The 22,771-nt window shown below is 38.2% G+C and overlaps 1 protein-coding gene and 1 long non-coding RNA gene across 2 annotated transcripts in view; one reads left to right on the forward strand and one right to left on the reverse strand.

The window, feature by feature from the left end:
* Positions 1 to 14,266: 14,266 nt before the first annotated feature.
* Positions 14,267 to 22,771, forward strand: part of ASZ1 (ankyrin repeat, SAM and basic leucine zipper domain containing 1) — a 74,400-nt gene continuing 65,895 nt past the window's right edge. The window contains exons 1-2 of the mRNA XM_055590296.1: positions 14,267 to 14,470; positions 14,878 to 14,977. Of these exons, the coding sequence (XP_055446271.1) occupies positions 14,312 to 14,470; positions 14,878 to 14,977 (259 nt within the window). The 5' untranslated portion in view covers positions 14,267 to 14,311. The remainder of the gene's footprint in view (positions 14,471 to 14,877; positions 14,978 to 22,771) is intronic.
* Positions 14,928 to 22,771, reverse strand: part of LOC129659163 (uncharacterized) — a 122,440-nt gene continuing 114,596 nt past the window's right edge. Inside the window, exon 5 of the long non-coding RNA XR_008717823.1 lies at positions 14,928 to 15,058. This is a non-coding gene — a long non-coding RNA (uncharacterized LOC129659163). The remainder of the gene's footprint in view (positions 15,059 to 22,771) is intronic.

The following is a 22,771-nucleotide window of genomic DNA, read 5'->3' on the forward strand; positions in this document are numbered from 1 at the left end:
GGACTGTAGTCCATGGAATTCTCCAGGCCAGCATACTGGAGTAGGTAGCCTTTCCCTTCTCCAGGGGATCTTCCCAACCCAGGGATCAAACCCAGGTCTCCTGCATTGCAGGTGGATTCTTTACCAGCGGAAAAACAAGGCTGACACATAATTCTCAGGGTGACTTTCAGACTCAAATAAAATAGCATGAAAAGGTCTCACATAGAGATAGGTAGATAGGTAGGTAGGTGCTCAATGGTAATTCCATTTCTACCTTAAATATGTTTCCCTCTTTGTGTTATTCATTTCCTTCCATTTATCTTGCTCATAACATTCAGCATAAATCTATGAAATGTCTGAAAATCTATTCATTGCATACTAAAAATTCAGATAGGTCAATCTAGATCCTATAAGAACTTAAGATAAGCAATGGCCCTAAAGTCAGGTCAGAGCAAGGAGAAAGCTGCTTCTCTCTTCCAAAACATAGTAAATACCATTTAAATAGCTCATTTTAAGATCTGTTTGTTCTCCAAATAACAAATTATGAGAGGCAAGTTTCTGAAAATTTTCTTGCAAGCTAAAAAATTTCCATCTATATTACTGGTTTATTTAATGTGACAATTTCATAGTTTTAAGCCAAATACATGCAGGTTATAATTAGCTTAAATTACTGCATATTTATAAATAAAAACATCAAAATTTTTAATAAAAAAGATATGTGCAAGAGATCATTTTCTTCAAGTTCATAAAAACTGTTTTATTAGTATTCTATGGCAGCAATGACTGTATAAATCCACCTTCTAGAATTAAATTGATAGGAAAGCTATTTAATATAATACAAAAACAAGAAGTCTATTAAAAGGAAATAATCTCAGTACTGTTTATTTATGAAACATAGTGCTGAAACCATAAAACTCCTAGAAGACAACCTATGCAGAATACTCTTTGACATAAATTACAGCACTAGTTTTTAGATCTGTGTCCTAAAGCAAAGGAAATTTAAACAAAAATAAACAAATGAAATCTAATTAAACCTAAAAAGATTTTGCACAGCAAAGGAAACCATCAACAAAGCAAAAGGACAACTTACTGCATGGGAGAAAATACTTGCAAATGATATGACATGTTAATATCCAAAATATATAAACAGCTTACACAACTCAATATTATGAAATGAAGAACCAATTTAAAAATGGGTAGGGGAATTGAACAGACATTTTTCCAAAGAAGATATATAGACAGCCAACAGGCACAACACGAATCATCAGAGAAATGCAAATCAAAGCTGTAATTAAATATCACCTCACATCTGTCTGGTGGCTCAGTTGGCAAATGTAATGCAGGAGACCTGGGTTCCATCCCTGGGTCAGGAAAATTCCCTGGAGAAGGGAATAGCAACTCATTCCAGTATTCTTGCCTGGAGAATTATGTGAACAGAGGAGCCTGGTGGGCTACAGTCCATGGGGACACAAAGAGTTGAATCCAACTGAGTGACTAACTCTTTCTCACTTTTACATCTCTCAAAATGGCTATCATCAAAAAGTCTACAAATAAGAACTTCCCTGGTGGTACAGTGGATAAGAGCCTGCCTGCCAATGCAGGGGACACTGGTTGAATCTCTGGTCCGGGAGGATTCCACATGCCGTGGAGCAACTAAGCCCATGTGCCACATCTACTGAGCCCCCATGCTACAACTTCTGAAGCCCATGCACCTCGAGCCTCCTCTATACAAGAGAAGCCACGGCAATGAGAAGCCCATGTACTGTGATGAGGAGTAGCTTCTGCTCGCCACAACCAGAGAAAGCTCTTGTGCAGCAACAAAGACCCAGCACAGACAGACATTAAATTAAAAAAATATTTTTTTTAAGTCTACAAATAACAAATGGTAGTGTGGATGTGGGGAAAATGGAATCCTAGGACACTCTTGGTGGGAATGTAAAGTGTTACTGTCACTATGAAATCAGTATGGAGGTTCCTCAAAACAGTGAAAACAGAACTACCATATAATCTGGCAAGTCTACTCCTAGGTATAATATCTGAAGGAAATAAATCATTAATTAAAAATATACATGTGCCCCAATGTTCACAGTGGCATTATTTATAATAGCTAAGATATGGAAGCAACCTAAGTGACCATTAACAGATAAATGGATAAAGAATAAGTGTGTGTGGATACTGCTCAGTCATGTCTGACTCTTTGCCACCCCCATGGATCTGCCAGGCTCCACTGTCCATGGAATTTTCCAGGAAAGAATACTGCAGTGAGTTGCCCTTTCCTACTCCAGGGGATCTTCCCGAGCCAGGGATTGAACCCACGTCTCTAGAATTGGCAGGCAGATTCTTTACTGCTGTGCCTCCTGGGCTTCCCATATTCATAAGAATATAAATATATATAGTATGTATGTGATCAGTCGCTCAGGCATGTCTGACACTTTGGTACCCCACAGACTGCAGCCTACCAGGCTCCTCTGTCTCTGGGATTCTCCAGGCAAGAATACTGGAGCTTGTTGCCATTTCCTACTCCAGGGGATCTTCCCAGCCAAAGGATCAAACCTGCATCTTCTGCATTGGCAGGTGGGTTCTTTACCACTGGTCTTCCCTGGTGATTCAGACAGTAAAGAATCTGCCTGCAATGTGGGAGCAAAGGAGACAAAAGCACAAATCTGTTGGAACTTCTAGGAAAGCTTTGCCTACCTTGATGAAAGGAGACATATGTAGCTGAGACCACCCTCTCTGTCCTTTTTCTTGCCTTCAACACAAACACACTGCTGGGAGAGACATCTTACAAATATGAAAACAAGGTCAAGGGAATGGGATGCTGTTAGAAACCATTTTATCACTGATTCAATGCCATTTGCCATAATCCTGTTAATATGAAAAAATGAACTGTAAATTTTTAACTGACTGATATTGAATATTGTTACCTGCAGCTAAAACTATGCCTAAAATATGCAGTATGTATCCACATGTATAAACATGTGGAATGCTTTGAATAGTTCTTAGCCATGATTAATGCTTAATAAATTTTAACTGTATTATTTTCCAGTTGATCATTTGTTGTATGTCATCAATTTGATATTCATTAAGGCTATGGTTTTTCTAGTAGTCATGTATGGATGTGAGAGCTGGACTATAAAGAAAGCTGAGCGCCGAAGAATTGATGCTTTTGAACTGTGGTGTTGGAGAAGACTCTTGAGAGTCCCTTGGACTGCAAGGAGATCCAACCAGTCCATCCTAAAGGAAATCAGTCCTGGGTATTCATTGGAAGGACTGATGTTGAAGCTGAAACTCCAATATTTTGGCCATCTGATGCGAAGAGCTGACTCATTTGAAAAGACCCTGGTGTTGGGAAAGATTGAAAGTGGGAGGAGAAGGGGATGATGGTTGGATGAGGAGAGGATGAGATAGTTGGATGGCATCACCGACTCAATGGACATGAGTTTGGGTAAACTCCAGGGTTGGTGATGGACAGGGAGGCCTGGTATGCTGCGGTTCATGGGGTCGCAAATAGTCGGACACGACTGAGTGACTGAACTGAATGTGTGATATGTATTTGTGTGGTTTATGTACCTTATCTTATCATTTCAACATAGTTGAAATATTATTTAAATATTATTTTAAATTCACTGTATTTTAAACACATGATAAATTTAACCATCTTATAGCAATTAATCTGTCTAAATGGTCATTTTTTTGCTATCTACTTTGATTCAAGAGCCCATTATATCTGTTGAACTCTTCTTGCTGTTCATTAATATGTTCCTAACTTAAAATTTTTGGAAAAGATGCTCTGGAACTTCACCATTTGCTACCTTTCATCCATTGCTTTAGAACTTCTAATTTTGTAACATTTTTTAACATAAAAATACTCAGGCACTTATGAGCTTCTATTATTTCCTGCTGCTGCTGCTGCTGCTAAATCACTTCAGTTGTGTCTGATTCTGTGCGACCCCATAGACGGAAGCCCACCAGGCTCCCCCGTCCCTGGGATTCTCCAGGCAAGAACATTGGAGTGGGTTGCCATTTCCTTCTCCAATGCATGAAAGTGAAAAGTGAAAGTGAAATTGCTCAGTCGTGTCCGACTCTTTGAGACCCCATGGACTGCAGCCTACCAGGCTCCTCCATCCATGGGATTTTCCAGGCAAGAGTACTGGAGTGGGTCGCCATTGCCTTCTCCTAGTAGTATACAAATATAATGTTCTTTTTGAGTAAGGGTTACTCTTACGACACTTTCTTCCACCATGCCTATCTGAAATGCAGTAGCTTTATAGATATACACTAAAAATGTAGGAAAAAAAATAAATTATAAGAGCAATTTAAAAATCTACAAGTTCTAAAACTTACTTTATAAGCTAAGTAAATTATTGAGTAAATTTCTTAGTTAAGGCAAACAAAAAACAGATATCAAGTCAAAGAAAATTATTCCAGGGAACCATTCATTTGTGAACATGTATCCAACTCTACAGAACATTCCATTTTAGAGTTTATTGACACTCCCTACATTATGAAGAGTAAACCAATACTCTTGATTTCAATACTCCTTGACACGTATACCTCCACATATACAGATACATCCCTGCTTCTCCTCACATTTTCCTTCACTAGAGTAAATTTAGCCACCATTTACCTAATATTTCAGGCTTAAAACTTGGATGTCATATTAGCAGTTCTTATCTGCTATCTCCACAAAACACATATATACCCTGCCTCTGGCATCTAGCCACCTCCAAAGATAACTCCTCTTGACCTATCCTCTACAATCATTTTCAAACCTAGGTAATATATTAGAATATTTGAAGAAATAAACATGACACAAACATTTTCATTAACCATTACTTCCTTGTATTATATTGGTTAATGCTTCTTTTAACAAATACCCATTTCCATCATTTCCTGATGAGCTTTAACTCTGTTTAAGGATTGGTTTAGTTCTCTGGTCTAATCATATTCCTTAAGGAAGAAAACAAATCCAAATAAGAATCCATTCCTGTATTAATAGTTTAACCTCATCATTATGGATTTTTATACTCTCCCACTGGACAATGATAAGTGCCCTAGAGCTAGCCTGGCATCTTTCTTGTACAACCTTGTGTAACCCTGGCTACATATTAAAATCACCATAGGAGCCTTGAGAAATATCAACTCCCAGGGATTTTTATATAATTGGTTTAGACTGGGACTGGCTAGAATCAACTCCAGAGGACACTAATACACAGAGAAACCAGACTATTGTGGCAGACTATTCTTAATTGGAGCTTCTGATTTTCCTCTTTCTCCCCTAAATACAGTCTTTTCCCCCTTTAGCCAGAATGACCTTTGAAAATGGGAAGTCAAATCCTTGTAACTCCTTATAACACTATGAATAACACTTCAGAGAGACCTTCTTTGAAATCCCTATTTCAAATTCCCATTTCCCTCCACTAATGTCTCCTCCTTTTACCTAGTTAAATTTTCCTTATTATTATATAGAATTATTATATTATATATTATATTATTATTATATTATATATTATATACTATATATATTATATATTATTATTATATAGACTTATTACCTAATATATAATTATGTATTTGTTTCTTTTTCTTACTAGACTATAAACACCCCAAGGTCAAGAATCTTGCCTTTCTTACATCCTCCGTGTCTAGAAAGTATGCAGTTCAGTTCAGTTCAGTTCAGTTGCTCAGTCGTATCCGACTCTTTGTGACCCCATGAACCACAGCACTCCAGGCCTCCCTGTCCATCACCAACTGCCGGAGTCTACCCAAACCCATGTCCATTGAGTTGGTGATGCCATCCAACCATTTCATCCTCTGTCATCCCCTTCTCCTCCTGCCCTCAATCTTTCCCAGCATCAGGGTCCTTTCAAATGAGTCAGCTCTTTGCATCAGGTGGCCAAAGTATTGGAGTTTCAGCTTCAACATCAGTCCTTCCAATGAATACCCAGGACTGATCTGCTTTAGGATGGATTGGTTGGATCTCCTTGCAGTCCAAAGTATAGTATACTATATATATTGGGTTGGACAAAATGTTTGCTTTTTTCCATAAGGTGGCTCTAGCAGTGCTTAGTTGCCTTTAACTTCATTCGAAACAGTTTATTTAGATTGTATTGTGACAGTTGTCATATCAGCGTGCATTAAAAAAAAAAAAAGCATCAAAACTGATGAATTTTTACATAGCCATTTTTATATCAAAGATGGAAGAAAAAGGCAACATTTTCAGTATATTATGCTTTATTATTTCAAGAAAGGAAAAACACCACTTCAGACAGATTCCATCAGTCACAGCACCTTCTCCACACACTGCATAAATTTTTCTTTGTGTTTCAGCTGTGCTTTTCCTTTCTTGAAATAATAAAGTGTAACATGCCAAAATGTTACTTTTTTATTCCATCTTCAATATTAAAATGGCTATGTAAAAATTCATCAGTTTTGATAAGTTTTTTAATGCATGCTGAAATGATAGCTGTCACAGTACAATCTAAAAAACTGTTTTGAATGAAGTTAAAGACATATAACCACGACTAGGCCAGTCTTCATCCAAAGATATGCTGTGTATATGATGGGATTGGAAAGGAATCCTTTATTATGAGCTCCTTCCGGAGAACCAAATGATTAATTCCAGTAAGTAGTGTTCCCAATTTGACCAACTAATAGCAGCATTCAACGAAAAGTGTCCAGAATTAGTCACAGAAAATGCATTATCTTTCATCAGGATAATGCAAGACTGCATGTTTCTTTGATGACCAGGTAAAAACAGTTACAGCTTGGCTGGGAAGTTCTGATTCATTGGCTGTATTCACCAGACATTGCACTTTCGGATATCTGTTTATTTCAGTCTTTAAAAAATTCTCTTAATGGAAAAAATTTCAATACCCTGGAATACCATAAAAGAAACCTGGCACAACTCTTTGCTCAAAAAGATGAAAGTTTTGGGAAGATAGAATTATGAAGTTGCCTGGAAAATGGCAGAAGGTAGTGGAACAAAATGATGACTATGTTGTTCAATAAAATTCTTGGTGAAAATGAAAAATGTGTCTTTTATTTTTACTTAAAAGCCAAAGGAACTTTTTGGCCAACCCAATATTATACTATAGAAAATAAGCAAGAATTATAATGATGTGCTAACATTAAATTTAAAACAAGTTCCCCACAAATATGGAGAAGGCAATGGCACCCCACTCCAGTACTTTTGCCTAGAAAATCCCATGGATGGAGGAGCCTGGTAGGCTGCAGTCCATGGAGTCGCTAGAGTCGGACACAACTGAGCAACTTCACTTTCACTTTTCACTTTCATGCATTGGAGAAGGAAATGGCAACCCACTCCAGTGTTCTTGCCTGGAGAATCCCAGGGACGGGGAAGCCTGGTGGGCTGCCGTCTATGGAGTCGCACAGAGTCGGAGACGACTGAAGTGACTTAGCAGCCCCATAAATATAACATCATCAAAGGTACTGGTAAAATAAACTGTATTAGTTAATCATCACTAACGTCTGAATCAAAGCTTAAAAGTTAAAACAAAGCAAAGCAAAACAAACAAACAAAAAAACCACCCAGGAACTAAGGGGAGCCTAAATTTGAGTAATATTTATTTCTCAGATATTGCTGGTTTCCTGCCTTCTTTGTTTTACCAGGCTCCTGTCATCAGTGAACCAAGCAGAACACTGTGGTCATTAACAAACAAGGTAGGTGGCTTTCTGACCCACTCCAGGAAGTCACCCTGGGGGAATTCCCAAATCTTTTCAGACAAAAATCAAATGACCTATTTCTTATCTGGACAGGAATGAAGTGAAGCTTGTGATTAACCTGTAAAAATGAATCGAGGTTTATTCTGAGTCTGGTTTGCTAATCGGAAGATGAAATCTGCTTTGCAACAGAGTGCTTTAGAGAGGGGGTGACAGTGTGAAACACACGGGAGAAACAAGTATCGTTCTAGGGAGTGAGTGCTTTTGTGGGTGTCACACTTCCCTGAGTTAAACCTGAGCCCCATTCCAGACCCAGAGAGTCTGCTGTGAATTCTGACCACCCATCTACTGGTTGTATAACCTGGACTGTTTACCTAATCTTTCTGTACAGAAAGTATTTTCTGTACTTTCTCACCTGTAAAATGGAGACAATAGTACTTACCTCAAAAAGTTATAGTGAGGCGTATATGAAATTAATGGATGTAAGGTACTTAGAGGGACTTCCCTGGTGGCTCAGACAGTAAAGCATCTGCCTACAATGTGGGAGACCTGGGTTCGATCCCTGGGTCGGGAAGATCCTCTGGAGAAGGAAATGGCAACCCACTCCAGTACTCTTGCCTGGAAAATCCCATGGATGGAAGAGCCTGGTAGGCTACAGTCCGTGGGGTCGCAAAGAGTCGCACACTACTAAGCGACTTCACCTTTACCTTAAAGGTACTTAGAAAAGTGTCAGGGCACAGGAAACTTCTACATAAGTGTTAGAACGTAATGACTAAAAGTATGAATTTCAGAGCTGTTTCCAGCATTTGAATTCCAGCCCTGACAAGGTAGGTGACTTTGAGCAGGTGACTTTACTTTCTGTGTCTCCATTTCCTCTTCTGAAAAATTGACTGGCATATAGGAAGTACTATAAAATGAAATTAGTTTCATTATTATTGTTGTTACTATTATCTTAGGTTATAATTCAGTGCAAGATTTTTGAGACATTGATCCCTTCCAAGTCTCCTGCTTCTTTGATCATTATTTCTCAGGTTCCTTGATTGCTTCCTTTTTTTGGTGGCTTTCTAAAAGAACAGTCATTCCACAAGGATGTATTATTGGCCAACTGATCTCATCAGCCTATCCATTTTCCATGGTAAAATGGAGCAGGACTCTATGGTCCTTGGCCCCACCCCCAACCCCATGTCCTCTGCCTATCTTTTGTCCTTGGAAAACTTTAGTCAAAGAATAAGTTTAATCAGAGAAATGGGACATGTGAAAACAAAGGAAAACAGTCAAAGGCAACTAAATAATAATAATATAGTCATTAAGCCAAGTTAAGGACCTTAAGTTCCTTCTCAAGGGCTATAGATAATATTCTGAGCCATATCCTGTAAGCTATCTTATAGATACTGAAACCCCAGGTGGAGAAGTTAACAACATGATGACCAGACTGTACCCAGGACATGAGCAGCCACAATTCTGAGAACTGGCCTCAAAGAAATGAAACAAACTGACCCCGGAACGGAAGATTAACAGTACCTAAAACAATCAAGATGACACTGGCAGACCATCTATGACCAATCTGAAGATGACTGTTAGAGATGACTGCTATTTCTGCATGTAGCCCCCTCCCTCTGTCTGTGAAGACTCTTGCTCCACTGGTTGCCAGCTGGGGGGAGTCAGCCTTTCGACAGATGTGCCCTCCCCCGACCCCCACCAGTTGCTGGCATCTAAAATAAAGTAAACCTTCCTTTCCACCAACTTGGCCTGTTTATTGTCTTTTCAGCGGCAAGCAACTGGACCCACCTCACTTTTTGGCAAGAGTGGCAATATCATTCCTTTAATATATTCATTATCACCTCTTAGGAAGATGGTTTGTAAAGCTGAACTGATAGCTCAGGATTCTCTGGGAGCTTTCCACCTTATCTGGACATGGATGTTCCTCGGACATTTCAGACTTCATGCAAAACAAAACTTCTGTTCCCTCAAAATGTTTTCTTCTTCTAAAGCTTTTGTCACAGTATCTTTGACTCCTCTGTCCCTTTGTCCTTCATATAGTCACCAAATTCTACTGATTCTAATTCACAATAAATTTTGAATGCATCCTCTTTTCTCCATCTTTCCTGTCACTTCTCCAACTCACAGTTATAGCAGTCTTATAATGGGTTCTGCCACCTCCTAAAAACTTCTGAAATCAATACCACAGCTTATTCAGCATAAAAGGGAATGAAGTACAGATATATGTTACAATGTGGATCTTGAAAACATTATGCTAAGTGATATATATGCTATATCAGGATAAATTGTGCCCCCTCCAATTCATGTCCACCCAAAACCCGTTAATGTAACCATGTTTGGAAATAAGGTCTTTGAAAATATAATCAAGTTAAGGTGAGGTCACAGTGAATTTGGGTGAGCCCTAATCCAATACAATTGATGTCCTTACAAGAAGAAGGGAATTTAGAGACAGAGACATTTAGAGACATGGACGCACAGAAGAGACTACCTTGTAAATACAAAGGCAGAGATTAAACTGATGTATTTACTACAAGCCAAGGAATGCCAAAAATTGCTAGCAACCACCAGAAGTTATGAGAAGACAGGGAAGGATTTCCCCCGCAGACTTCTGAGGGAATTGGTACTGCTGACACTTTGATTCCAGACTTTAACCTCCAGAATGGTCAGAGAATAAATTTATGTTGTTATAAACCACTCAATTTGTAGAAATTTGTTATGGTTGTCCTGAGAAACTAACATATATAGTGTGGATATACCACATTTTGTTTATCCATTCATCAGTTGAAGAACTTTCGGGTTGTTTACACTTTTTGGCTAATACGAACAGTGCTGCTATGAACATTTGTGTACATCTATGATCTGAGTTAATTCTTTAGATGATTTATTTTTAAATAATTTTATTTATTTATTTTTGGCAGTGCTTGGTCTTTGTTGCTGCCTGGACTATTCTCTAGTTGCAGTCCACAGGCTTCTCGTTGAGGTGGCTTATCTTGTTGCAGAGCACAGGCCCTAAAGCCTGTAGTTGCAGCAATAGGACTCAGTAGTTGTGGCTCCTGTGCTCCAGAGCACAGGCTCAATAGTTGTGGTGAACGGGCTTAGTTCCTCCGTGGCATTTGGGATCATCCTGGATCAGGGATTGAACCTGTGTCTCCACATTAGCAGGTGGATTCTTTACCACTGAGCCACCAGGGAAGCCCTATTTTGAGTTAATTTTTGAGAAGACGTGAGGTTTTCAAAATTAGGTCTAGGTTTTTTTAACATGTGAATATTCAGTTGATCCAGCATCATTTGTTGAAGACAATCCTTCCTCCACTGAATGCTCTTACACCTTTGTCAAAAAACATTTGGTCTTACTTACATGGGCCTATTTCTAGGTTCTCTATTCTGTTCTATTCCTTCTCCAATATGACACAGTCCTGATTATGTTAGTTACAGGATAAGTCTTAAAACCAAGTAGAATTACTCTAACTCTATATGAGAAGACTCTTAGACTATTAGAGAAGACTCTAACTCCATACGAGTCCCTTGGACTGCAAGGAGATCCAACCAGTCCATTCTGAAGGAGATCAGCCCTGGGATTTCTTTGGAAGGAATGATGCTAAAGCTGAAACTCCAATACTTCGGCCACCTCATGCGAAGAGTTGACTCATTGGAAAAGACTCTGATGCGGGAAGGATTGGGGGCAAGAGGAGAAGGGGACAACAGAGGATAAGATGGCTGGATGGCATCACTGACTCGATGGATGTGAGTCTCAGTGAACTCTGGGAGCTGGTGATGGACAGGGAGGCCTGGCGTGCTGCGATTCATGGGGTTGCAAAGAGTCAGACACGACTGAGCGACTGATCTGATCTGATACTTTTTTCTCAGAATTGTTTGAGCTATCTAGTTCCTTTGCCTTTCCACCTAAGTTTTAGATTAATCTTATCTATTGTTATAGTCTGTTCATGCTGCTATAACAGAGTACCATAGACAGGGTGGTTTAATATAACAGAAATTTAGTTCTCACAGTTCTGGAGGCTGGGAAGTCCAAGACCAAGCCACTGCCAGTTGCAGTGTCTGGTGAGAACTCACTCCCTGGTTTATAAAGAATCTTCTTGCTGTGTCCTCACATGATGGAAGGGTCAAGAGCATTCTCTGGGGTCTCTTTCATAAAGGCACAAATCCCATTTGTGCCGGCTCTGCCCTCATGAACTAATCACCTCCTAAAGGTCCCACCTCCAAATAGCATAATTTTGGGGATCAGGTTTTAACATATGGATTTTGGGAAGCAGGTGGTCCCAGGGGACACAAACATTTAGTCTACAGCATTTATATTTACAAAAAAATCTTGCCAGATAAATTCTCATTTTAAAAATCAGTTATGTGTAGATGACTCCAAAATTTATATCTCTAAGACCAGCCTTTCTTTTGAGCTCCACAACTAAACACCCAACTACCAACCTGACAGCTACAATGAGTATTTATTTTGACTATGTTAATTTGGGGATGCTCATGTCAGGTTAATCCTTTGATCTTCTCCCATCTTAGTCAATGGCACCAAAAACCTCCTTTACAAGAGTTTGAGTATCTTTATATAGAAACATACACACACACACACACACACCAGAACATGTCTTTTATCAATTTAAATATTTCAGTGTTCAATTGCTGTTAGAGTAAAATCTAAAAAATTCTTGCTTAAAGCCAACAAGGTCCTCTTATCACATACCCCTTCCTTCAGAGAAGTTCCATCCTCAGGGCTTTCTGGTCCAAAGGCAATGAAAAAGGAAAGTGAGTGAGACACCTAGAGTGCAAAACAGAAGAACTTACAGACCCCTGAGAGTGAGTATCTTAAATTTTGCTTCCCAGAGCCTTCAACTGCCCTGCGCTAGTCCAGGCCTGGGTCCCAGCTTTTCCTGCCTTAGGGACTTTGTACTAGTCATCTCCTCCACGAAGAAAGCTCTCCTCTCCTGATTCTTATGGTTATCTCCAGTCAACTACTCCATCTAAAATAATAAAAACAATAGTAGCTAAGATTTACTAATCTCTTACATTGAGCCTGACTCTATTCCAAGCTCATTACTTTATTTAATCCTCCAAACAACCCTATATGATGAGTACTATCATAATCCCCATTTTACAGATAAGAGAATTGACAGAAGAAAGAGGCTAAGTAATTGCCCAGGAGCACAGAGCTCCCGGTAGTGACTTGGCTGGGAAACAACCCAGGTAACTTGATTTCAGAAACTGAGCGCTTGTTTATTTCTTTGACTCACTTACAATCTGCAACCGTCCTGCTTGTTTACTTGCTTACTGTCTTTCTTCACAGAATGTGAGTTCCATGAGGCAGCTTGGTTTGTCTTTGATGTCCCCCCAAACTTAGTTATGCCTGACTGTGCTCAATGATCCGAAACATTTATGGAATGAATTCATTTAGAAAGACTGATCTTGTCCCCAAATAACCACAATACTTAAAAATACTTATCTGTGAAAATCTCTGAAATAATTTCAAAATCTTACACCAAAGACTCCCTAACGAAAAATACACATGTATTGTTAACACTTCCTAAGAATGGTGCATGGCTGTGCTGTGCTTAGTTGCTCAGTTTTGTCAGATACTTTGTGACCCCAGGGACTGTAGCCCCTCAGGCTCCTTTGTCCATGGAGGTTCTTCCACTCCAATACTGGAGTGGCTTGCCATGCCGTCCTCAGGGGATCTTCCCAACCCTGAAGGAATCGAACCCAGGTCTCCCACATTGCGGGCAGATTCTTTGCCAGCTGAGCAACCAGAGAAGCCCTGGTGCATGGCTACATTCTTTTAAATTTTTCTTTGGGCACAGGCATGTGCCCTATTCATTGATAGGTCTACTTTGGCAAAGATAATCACTGTGTTACGAATATTTCATCTAGAAATTAGAGTAGATGCAGTAAAGTGAGTTTGGGCTGCTTTCACCTTAAGTTGTTTGTACTGCTCACTTTCCGAAAGTTTAAATCATTTCTTCTTCCCAGCTCATCTGATCCACTCTCTTGACTTTCCCCTTTCTTGATCATTTCCTTTCAGGGTTCTATATTTCTTATCTGTGAAAGTGTTCTGATGTCCTGAAGTTTCTAAATTTACGATGATATCCGATCACAAGAAATTCAAAGGAAGAATTCTTCTGATTCCTTTGTCGGCTCCCATTTATCTGCTCGCTACTTGAATGTGCAGGTGATGCTCCTTGAGGAAATATTCTGGCCAACAGCACTGGACGCACATTTGACAGCGGATTTGTCGGGGGGCGGGGGGGGGGGGGAGGACGGGTAAAGGGAATGGGAGCAAAAAGCCTACTTTTCGTGACATTTAAACCCCATTCTGCTCCTGCCACAAGTGGGGCTATTCTTTAAACTGTAAGAACTTCATCAGGCAAATACCCTAAGAAGAAAGAAGGATAAGACTCCCGCCCCCCGAAAAGTATCGGAAACACTGGCCACAAGGTCAGGTCTGCCCGGCCTGTCACGCTGGCCAGTTTTCCTCTACCGAGGGTTTTATGACTGGCAGAACGGGCTCAGGGCCGCCGCGCGCGCTCACGCGCCTGCGCTGGAGGGTCCAAAGCCCGAACGCTGGCGCGTCGCGCCTGCCCGCAGGGCCTTTCCCGCGCAGGCTTACGCACTCCCCAGTGCGCAGGCGCAGATGGAACCGGTGGGCAGGCAGCCCTCCAGTGCCGTGCGGAGAGGGCCCGGTGGTATGGCGGCGGGAGCCCTACGCGGTCTAGCAGTGGCCGGTGGAGGCGAGAGTAGCGAGAGTGAGGATGACGGCTGGGAGATTGGGTATCTCGACCGGAAAGCTCAGGTAGCAAAGGAGGCCTTGTCTTGGCCGCACCTGGATCGGCCTTCCCTGGCCATGAAACCTCTTGCTTCCTTGCCTGTGTTTCCTTAAGTTTTTTTTCCAGTGTGAATACAGGCTTTTGGACTCCAGACAAACTCGCAGTTTCCCTCTCATTTCCCTACTGTGTTTTCCATCATATACGCCTTTTTAGGTTGTCAATATGGCTCTTCTGGGTTTGAACCCTTCACTACCCATTCCCTTTAAAGATCCCTTTTTAGTTATTAATTAGACACAAATTTTGTATTTTGCCTCCCCCCCTCAATCCCTAAAATGATGTACCTAAAACCAGTCATTATTGTTTCCCAATGCGGTGGGAATGAAAACATGTATAACAAGAATTTTTTTTTTTTTTTAATTTTCTGTGTTCTTAGAAATTAAAAGGACCATTACCAGTTGAAGAAAGGCAGGAAACATTTAAGAAGGCTTTGACCACAGGCAATATTTCATTGGTCGAGGAGCTCCTAGATTCTGGTGAGAGTCAAGGGATGGTTTCAAACCTCGCACAGTTGTTTCAATGCACAGGGATTCCGTGTTTTAAAAGATATGAGTTGGCTTTATAATGGAAGCACAGTGAATGTTAGTCATATCAAGTGTCCTGCATATCTTACTTGACTCTGAGTTCTCTCTGCCTTATTTTTTCCTCTGATACAAATTTGGAATGCTACTGATTACCTTCTATCAGTTCTTCCACTACCTTCGAAAGGTCTACTCTGACTAATCCTACCGTGCTTTGATAATCTTGACTCACTTTTCTCAACATTTATCTGACTGTACTTTTGATTGTGAGTTTCTCAAGAGTTGTTCCCAGTTATGTACATTTTAGTTAAAGTCTTTGCCTGTGCTGGTTGTGTCAGTGTGTGAATGAGAACAAAGGAGGAATGTATCTGGATACCTTTTCCCGCCTATCGCCTGTTCAGTGTGCTTCTTTGGGAAAGTCATTTAAACTTCAGAGCATCTGTTTCTCTATAAAACATCATAATTATGTCTTGGGTCCCATGACGTTTTTCTGTTTGCTAAATATTTTTTTAAATTACCTTGACATGGAAGTGTGAATTGTTGATATTGACTGAAATTAATCAAAGGAGTAATAAGCATCCACTGTCTGCTTGTAAATACAAAACATTCCCACACAAAATTGTATATAGCAAAATGTTTTTCTTCTATGCTAGAGATGCATGGTTTAATGGAAAGTGAATCATTTGGGAAACAGTACAGTTCTGGGTTTGATTACTAGCCTGCTACTTGACTCTGTAATCCTGACCAAGTTAGGAAAACTTCTAAGCTTCAATGTCCCCATTTTCAAAAGCAAGATGCGTTGGATCAAAGGGTTTCTATTTTTGGGGGAGGAGGAGAGATTAAAATGAGAGAATATATTCAAGTCTTGGAACATATAGGCATTATATAAATATTAACTGTTGTAACAAGTAAGGATTGTGTGACTTTATGGACAATGGAACTTGAGTTCATAGGTAAAGAATTAAATAAAATTTGAATAATTGAAAGAGGTGTAATACTAGGATATGAATACATGCAGGAGTGTGCATAGTGTTGGATGGGATGGAATAGGCAGAAATTCTTTTAGAAAAGAGAGCTTGTCTTGGGTAGTGGGACTAGATGCAGTGAAGTGATGGAGTCTCTTGAAAGGACTTGAAAAGAGCCTTCTGGTAAAGTATTGTGTCAACCTTTTAAAATTTGTCTTTAATTACAAAAAATTTTAAGTTCCTTCTAACAAACCAATAACAAATAGGTTTAAGTAGAAAAACACCTTTGTCCCCACTTTAACCCCCACTATCCTTAAAGTCTCACTTTAACGTGTAACTCCTGTTTTAGTATCTCCTGATTTCCTCCCAGAGGTCATCATTTAACACTTGAAAAAATATTTTTAATTTTTTGCCAAAGTCATACATATTTCCATACTAGTTGGAAATCTTAATAAAAAAATGAAAGCTCCTTTTGAGTCAGCCATTTTTAGTAGTCCAACAATATCTCTGGTTTTTGCTTTTCTGCTATGCACTAACGTTTTCAGTTCTCTTTAAATTATTAAGTATTTTGGACACTCAAAAATGTATGGAGACTTACCTTTTTCCTCCTGGAAATTAGCATTCTCCTATAGTTGGTATTTTTTATTCCTATGCATGTCTTTATACATTTACCATATGTGTATATATCCACAAACAATATAGTGTTATTTTGAATCGTTTTTTTTTAAGCTATATAAAAATATCTTGTGTCGGTTCTTTTAAACTTATATTTTTGCATTTATGCTTAGAACATCATGTGTTTAATAATTTACTTTTTTGAGTTTAGGGGTGATGATTACTAAGAATTTTTATACTAAAATGCCACATTTGCTTATCTTTATCTTCACATCTTTTCCTTTTTACTTTTGCTGTCACAGTTTGAACAGTAATATCAATAAGGAAAGAATAATTTTCTCTGATCTTATTCATATGCTTCAGTTGCAGCAGTTTAAAGAGAAAAATTTGTTAGAGAAGACAAGTTGGGACAGCAGTATATTGTTTATAGAATACTTAGTTTTCTGATGTTTTCTCCAAGGAATTATCATGTACCTTATATCAATTAAAGTTAGACAATTGGGAATTTGACAAATAATCTTTCAGCACCTTAGTGTTCCTACAGAACAATACTGAGTCTTCAGAGAAATAAAGTGAGTCCCTAACAAGTTTGCTTTCCTTCAGTGATATGACCTTTTGCAGATGAAATACTTTATAGCCAGACTCTAAAACCTGTCAAATATAAGGTATTAAGGGAAGGTTGTATTCAGTGGTTTTTCATATGCAGGTTTTCCTTCTTTGAAATACAAAGATGTTCTATTTTCTTTCTTTTCTTAAAATTAGCAGATATTTCTTAGGTTCAAGAGAGAGTTCACCATTTAAATATTGATCTCTTCATATAGCAAAGGCTTTACATAAATTTAATGGATTATGTTCACTGCCTCATTATAACTTTGTCTTTGTGTCATGCCTTCGATGCTCCTCCCTAGTCTTAGATCCAAACCTAGATTAGTTCACCAATTTTTTTATGTGACTAAACCAATCAGTGCTATTGGGGAAAATTAGATGACTTCACGGATTTGTACTATTAATGATTGATTTGAGGGTTTTAAGGGCATCTGGCTCTCTCTCATCCTTTCTTAACAGTTATCATCCATCTCTTCCTGTCTCACTCTGGATGGTGGCTATCTAAAACTTTATCCTACTTCTCAGGCCTGATATCTCATCTGTGCTTCTTCTTACTCTAGCTTATTGTTTCATTCATTTGTCCAAAGCAAACTTGATAGTTATTTTCTTTTTCTTATGTCATTGTTTATTTTTAATGCCAGAACAGTATTCCTCATGCAATTTTAATATTTCATTAAGGCATTAACTTTCATATTATGAGCTGTATCCAAGGTTTTAATGTTTTTTTAATTAGCTTATTTTTTAATTGAAGATAATTGCTTTATAGAATTTTGTTTTTTGTCAAACCTCAACATGAATCAGCTATAGGTATACATATATCCTCTCCCTTTTGAATCCCCCTCCCATCTCTCCGCATCCCACCCCTCTAGGTTGATACAGAGCCCCTGTTTGAGTTTCCTGAGCCATACAGCAAATTCCTGTTGGGTATCTATTTTATATATGGTAATATAAGTTTCCATGTTACTCTTTTCATACATCTCACCCTCTCCTCCCCTCTCCCCATGCCCATAAGTCTTATCCTCTATGTCTTTCTCCACTGGTGCCCTGTAAATAAATTCTTCAGTACCATTTTTCTATATTTTTTATATATGTGTTAGAATATGATATTTATCCTCTTTCTGACTTACTTCACTCTGTATAATAGGTTCTAGGTTCATCCACTTCATTAGAACTGACTCAAATGTGTCCCTTTTTATGGCTGAGTAATATTCCATTGTGTGTATTACTACAACTTTTTTATCCATTCATCTGTCGATGGACATCTAGGCTGCTTCCATGTTCTAGCTATTGTAAATAGTGCTGCAATGAAAAATGGGATACATGTGTCTTTTTCAATTTTGGTTTCCTCAGGGTATATGCCTAGGAGTGGGATTGGTTGGTCATATGGTTATTTTATTCCTAATTTTTTAAGGAATCTCCATACCGTCTTCTGTAGTGACTGTATCACTTTACATTCCGACCAACAGTGCAAGAGCATTCCCTTTTCTCCACATCCTCTCCAGAATTTATTGTTTGTAGACTTTTTGATGATGGCCATTCTGACCTGTGTGAGGTGATATCTCATTGTAGTTTTGATTTGTGTTTCTCTAATAATGAGAGATATTGAGCATCTTTTCATGTGTTTGTAAGCCATCTGTATGTCTTCTTTGCAGAAATGTCTGTTTAAGTCTTTTTCCCACTTTTTAATTGGGTTGTTTGTTTCTCTGGCATTGAGTTGTATGAGCTGATGTATATTTTGGAAATTAATCCTTTGTCAGTTGTTTCATTTACTATTATTTTCTCCCATTCAAAGAGTTGTCTTTTCACCTTGTTTATAGTTTCCTTTGCTGTGCAAAAGTTTTTAAGTTTAATCAGGTCCCACTTGTTTACTTTTGTTTTTATTTCCATTACTCTAGGAGGTGAGTCATAGAGGATCTTTCTTTGATTTATGTCATCAAGTGTTCTGCCTATGTTTTTCTCTAAGAGTTTTATAGTTTCTAATCTTACATTTAGGTCTTTAATCCATTTTGAGTTTATCTTTGTGTATGGTGTTAGGAGGTGTTCTAATTTCATTCTTTTACATGTAGCTGTCCAGTTTTCCCAGCACCATTTATTGAAGAGGCTGTCTTTGCCCCATTGTATACTCTTGCCTCCTTTGTCAAAAATAAGGTACTCATAGGTGCATGGGTTTATTTTGGGGCTTTCTATCTTGTTCCATTGGTGTGTATTTCTGTTTTTGTGCCAGTACCATACTATCTTGATGACTGTAGCTTTGTAGTATAATCTGATGTCAGGAAGGTTGATTCCTCTAGCTCCATTTTTCTTTCTTAAGACTGCTTTGGCTATTCGGGGTCTTTTGTGTTTCCATATGAATTGTGAAATTTTTTGTTCTAGTTCTGTGAAAAATGTCATTGGTAACTTGATAGGGATCACATTGAATCTGTAGATTGTGTTTAATAGTATAGTCATTTTCACAATATTGATTCTTCCTACCCAGGAATGTGGAATATCTTTCCATCTATTTATGTCGTCTTTGATTTCTTTCAGTAGTGTCTTATAATTTTCTGTGTACAGTTCTTTTGTCTCCTTAGGTAAGTTTATTCCTAGATATTTTATTCTTTTTGTTGCAGTGGTGAATGGGATTGATTCCTTAATTTCTCTTTCTGATTTTTCATTGTTTGTATATATAAATAGAAGTGATTTCTGTGTATTGATTTTGTATCCTGCAACTTTGCTAAATTCACTGATTAGCTCTAGTAATTTTCTCATATTATCTTTAGAGTTTTCAATGTACAGTCTCATGTCATCTTCAAACAGTGAGAGCTTTACTTCTTTTCTGATATGGATTCCTTTTATTTCTTTTTCTTCTCTGATTGCTGTAGCTAGGACTTCCAGAACTATGTTGAATAATAGTGATGAAAGTGGATACCCTTGTCTTGTACCTTATCTTAGGGGGAATGCTTTCAGTTTTTCACCATTGAGAATGTTTGCTGTAGGCTTATCATATATGGCCTTTACTATGTTGAGGTAGGTTCCTTTTGTGCCCATTTTTTGAAGAGTTTTAATCATAAATGGGTGCTGAATTTTGTCAAAGGCTTTTTCTGCATCTGTTGAGATTATTATATGATTTTTATCTTTCGGCTTGTTAATATGGTGTATCACATTGATTGATTTGCATATATTGAAGAATCCTTGCATCCCTGGAATAAACCCAGCTTGATCATGGTGTATGAGCTTTTCGATGTGTTGCTGAATTCTATTTGCTAAAATTTTGTTGAGGAGTTTTGCATCTGTGTTCATCAGTGATATTGGCCTGTAGTTTTCTTTTTTTGTGTTGTCTTTGTCTGTTTTTGGTATCAGGGTGATGGTGGCCTCATAGAATGAGTTTGGAAGTGTTCCTTCCTCTGCAGTTTTTTGAAAGAGTTTTAGAAGGATAGGCATTAGCACTTCTCTAAGTGTTTGGTAGAATTCTCTTGTGAAGCCATCTGCTCCTGGGCTTTTGATTTTTGGAAGATTTTTTATCACACTTCAATTTCAGTGCTTGTAATTGGGTTGTTCATAATTTCTATTTCTTCCTGGTTCAGTCTTGGAAGATTGAACTTTTCTAAGAGTCTGTCCATTTCTTCCAGGTTATGCATTTTATTGCCTTATACTTGTTCATAATACTCTCTTATAATCCTTTGTATTCTGCATTGTCTGTTGTAACCTCTCCTTTTTCATTTCTAATTTTGTTGGTTTGATCTTCTCTCTTTTTTTCTTGATGAGTCTGGATAAAGGTTTGTCAGTTTGGTTTATCGTCTCAAAGAACCAGCTTTTGGTTTTATTAATCTTTACTATTGTTTCTTTCATTTCTTTTTCATTTATTTCTGCTTGGATCTTTATGATTTATTTCTTTCTACTAATTTTGGGGTTTTTTTTGTTGTTCTTCTTCTTTTTCTAGTTGTTTTAGGTGCAAAGTTAGGTTGTCTATTTGATGTTTTTTTGTTTGTTTGTTTCTTGAGGTAGGATTGTATTACTTTAAACTTCCTTCTTAGAACTGCTTTTGCTGCATCCCATAGGTTTTAGGTTGTTGTGTTTTCATTGTTATTTGTTTCGAGAAATTTTTTGATTTCCCTTTTTATTTTTTCAGTAACCTGTTGGTTATTTAGGAATGTCTTGTTTAATCTCCATGTGTTTATGTTTCTTACAGTTTTCTTCTTGTAATTAATATCTAGTTTCATAGTGTTATGGTTGGAGAAGATGTTTGATATGATTCAAATTTTCTTAAATTTACTGAGGTTTGATTTGTGACCCAAGATGTGGTCTATCCTGGAGAATGTTCCATGTGCACTTTAAAAGGTGTATTCTTCTGCTTTTGGATTGAATGTCCTGAGATATCAATGAGATCCAGCTCATCTAATGTATCATTTAAGACTTGCATTTCCTTATTAATTTTCTGTTTTGATGATCTGTCCATTGGTATGAGTGGGGTGTTAAAGTCTCCTACTATTATTGTGTTACTGTCAGTTTCTCCTTTTATGTCTGTTAGTGTTTGTCTTATGTATTGAGGTGCTCCTATGATGGGTGCATAGGTATTTACAATTGTTATGTCTGCCTCTTGGATTGATCCCTTGATCATTAGGCAGTGTCCTTCCTTATGTCTTATAGTATTCTTTATTTTAAGGTCTATTTTGTCTGACATGAGGATTGCTATTCCAGCTTTCTTTTGCCTCCCATTTGCATGGAATATATTTTTCTGTCCTCTCACTTTCAGTCTATATGTGTCTTGAGGTCTGAAGTGGGTTTCTTGTAGACAGCATATATATAGGTCTTGTTTTTGTATCTATTCAGCCAGTCTGTGTCTTTTGGTTGGAGCATTAATCCATTTACATTTAAAGTAATTATTGATATATATGTTCCTATTGCCATTTTCTTTAATTGTTTGGGATTGATTTTGTATATCTTTTTCCTCTCTTGTTTTTCTTGACTATATGCTGCTAAGTTGCTTCAGTCGTGCCCGACTCTGTGCGACCCATAGATGGCAGCCCACCTGGCTCCCCCATCCCTAGGATTCTCCAGGCAAGAATACTGGAGTGGGTTGCGTCTATACAAGTCCCTTTAACATTTGTTGTAAAACTGGTTTGGTGGTACTGAATTCTCTTAAGTTTTGCTTGTCTGAAAAGCTTTTTATTTCTCAATCAATTTTGAATGAGATCCTCGCCAGGTACAGTAATCTTGGTTGTAGATTTTTCTCTCTCAGTACTTTAAATATATCCTGCCATTCTCTTCTGGCCTGCAGAGTTTCTGCTGAAAGATCAGCTGTTAAATGTATGGGGTTTCCCTTGTATGTTACTTTTTGCTTTTCCCTTGCTGGTTTTAATATTCTTTCTTTGTGCTTAATCTATGTTAATTTGATTAGTATGTGTCTTGTGTGTTTTTCCTTGGGTTTATCCTGTATGGGACTTTGTGCTTCTTGAACTTGATTATTTCCTTTTCCATGTTGGGGAAATTTTCAACTATAATCTCTTCAAAACTTTTCTCATACCCTTTCTTTTTCTTTTCTTCTTCTGGGCCCCCATAATTCAAATGTTGGTGCGTTTGATAT

Source organism: Bubalus kerabau, chromosome 8 (assembly GCF_029407905.1).
Source record: "Bubalus kerabau isolate K-KA32 ecotype Philippines breed swamp buffalo chromosome 8, PCC_UOA_SB_1v2, whole genome shotgun sequence".
NCBI lineage: Eukaryota > Metazoa > Chordata > Mammalia > Artiodactyla > Bovidae > Bubalus > Bubalus kerabau.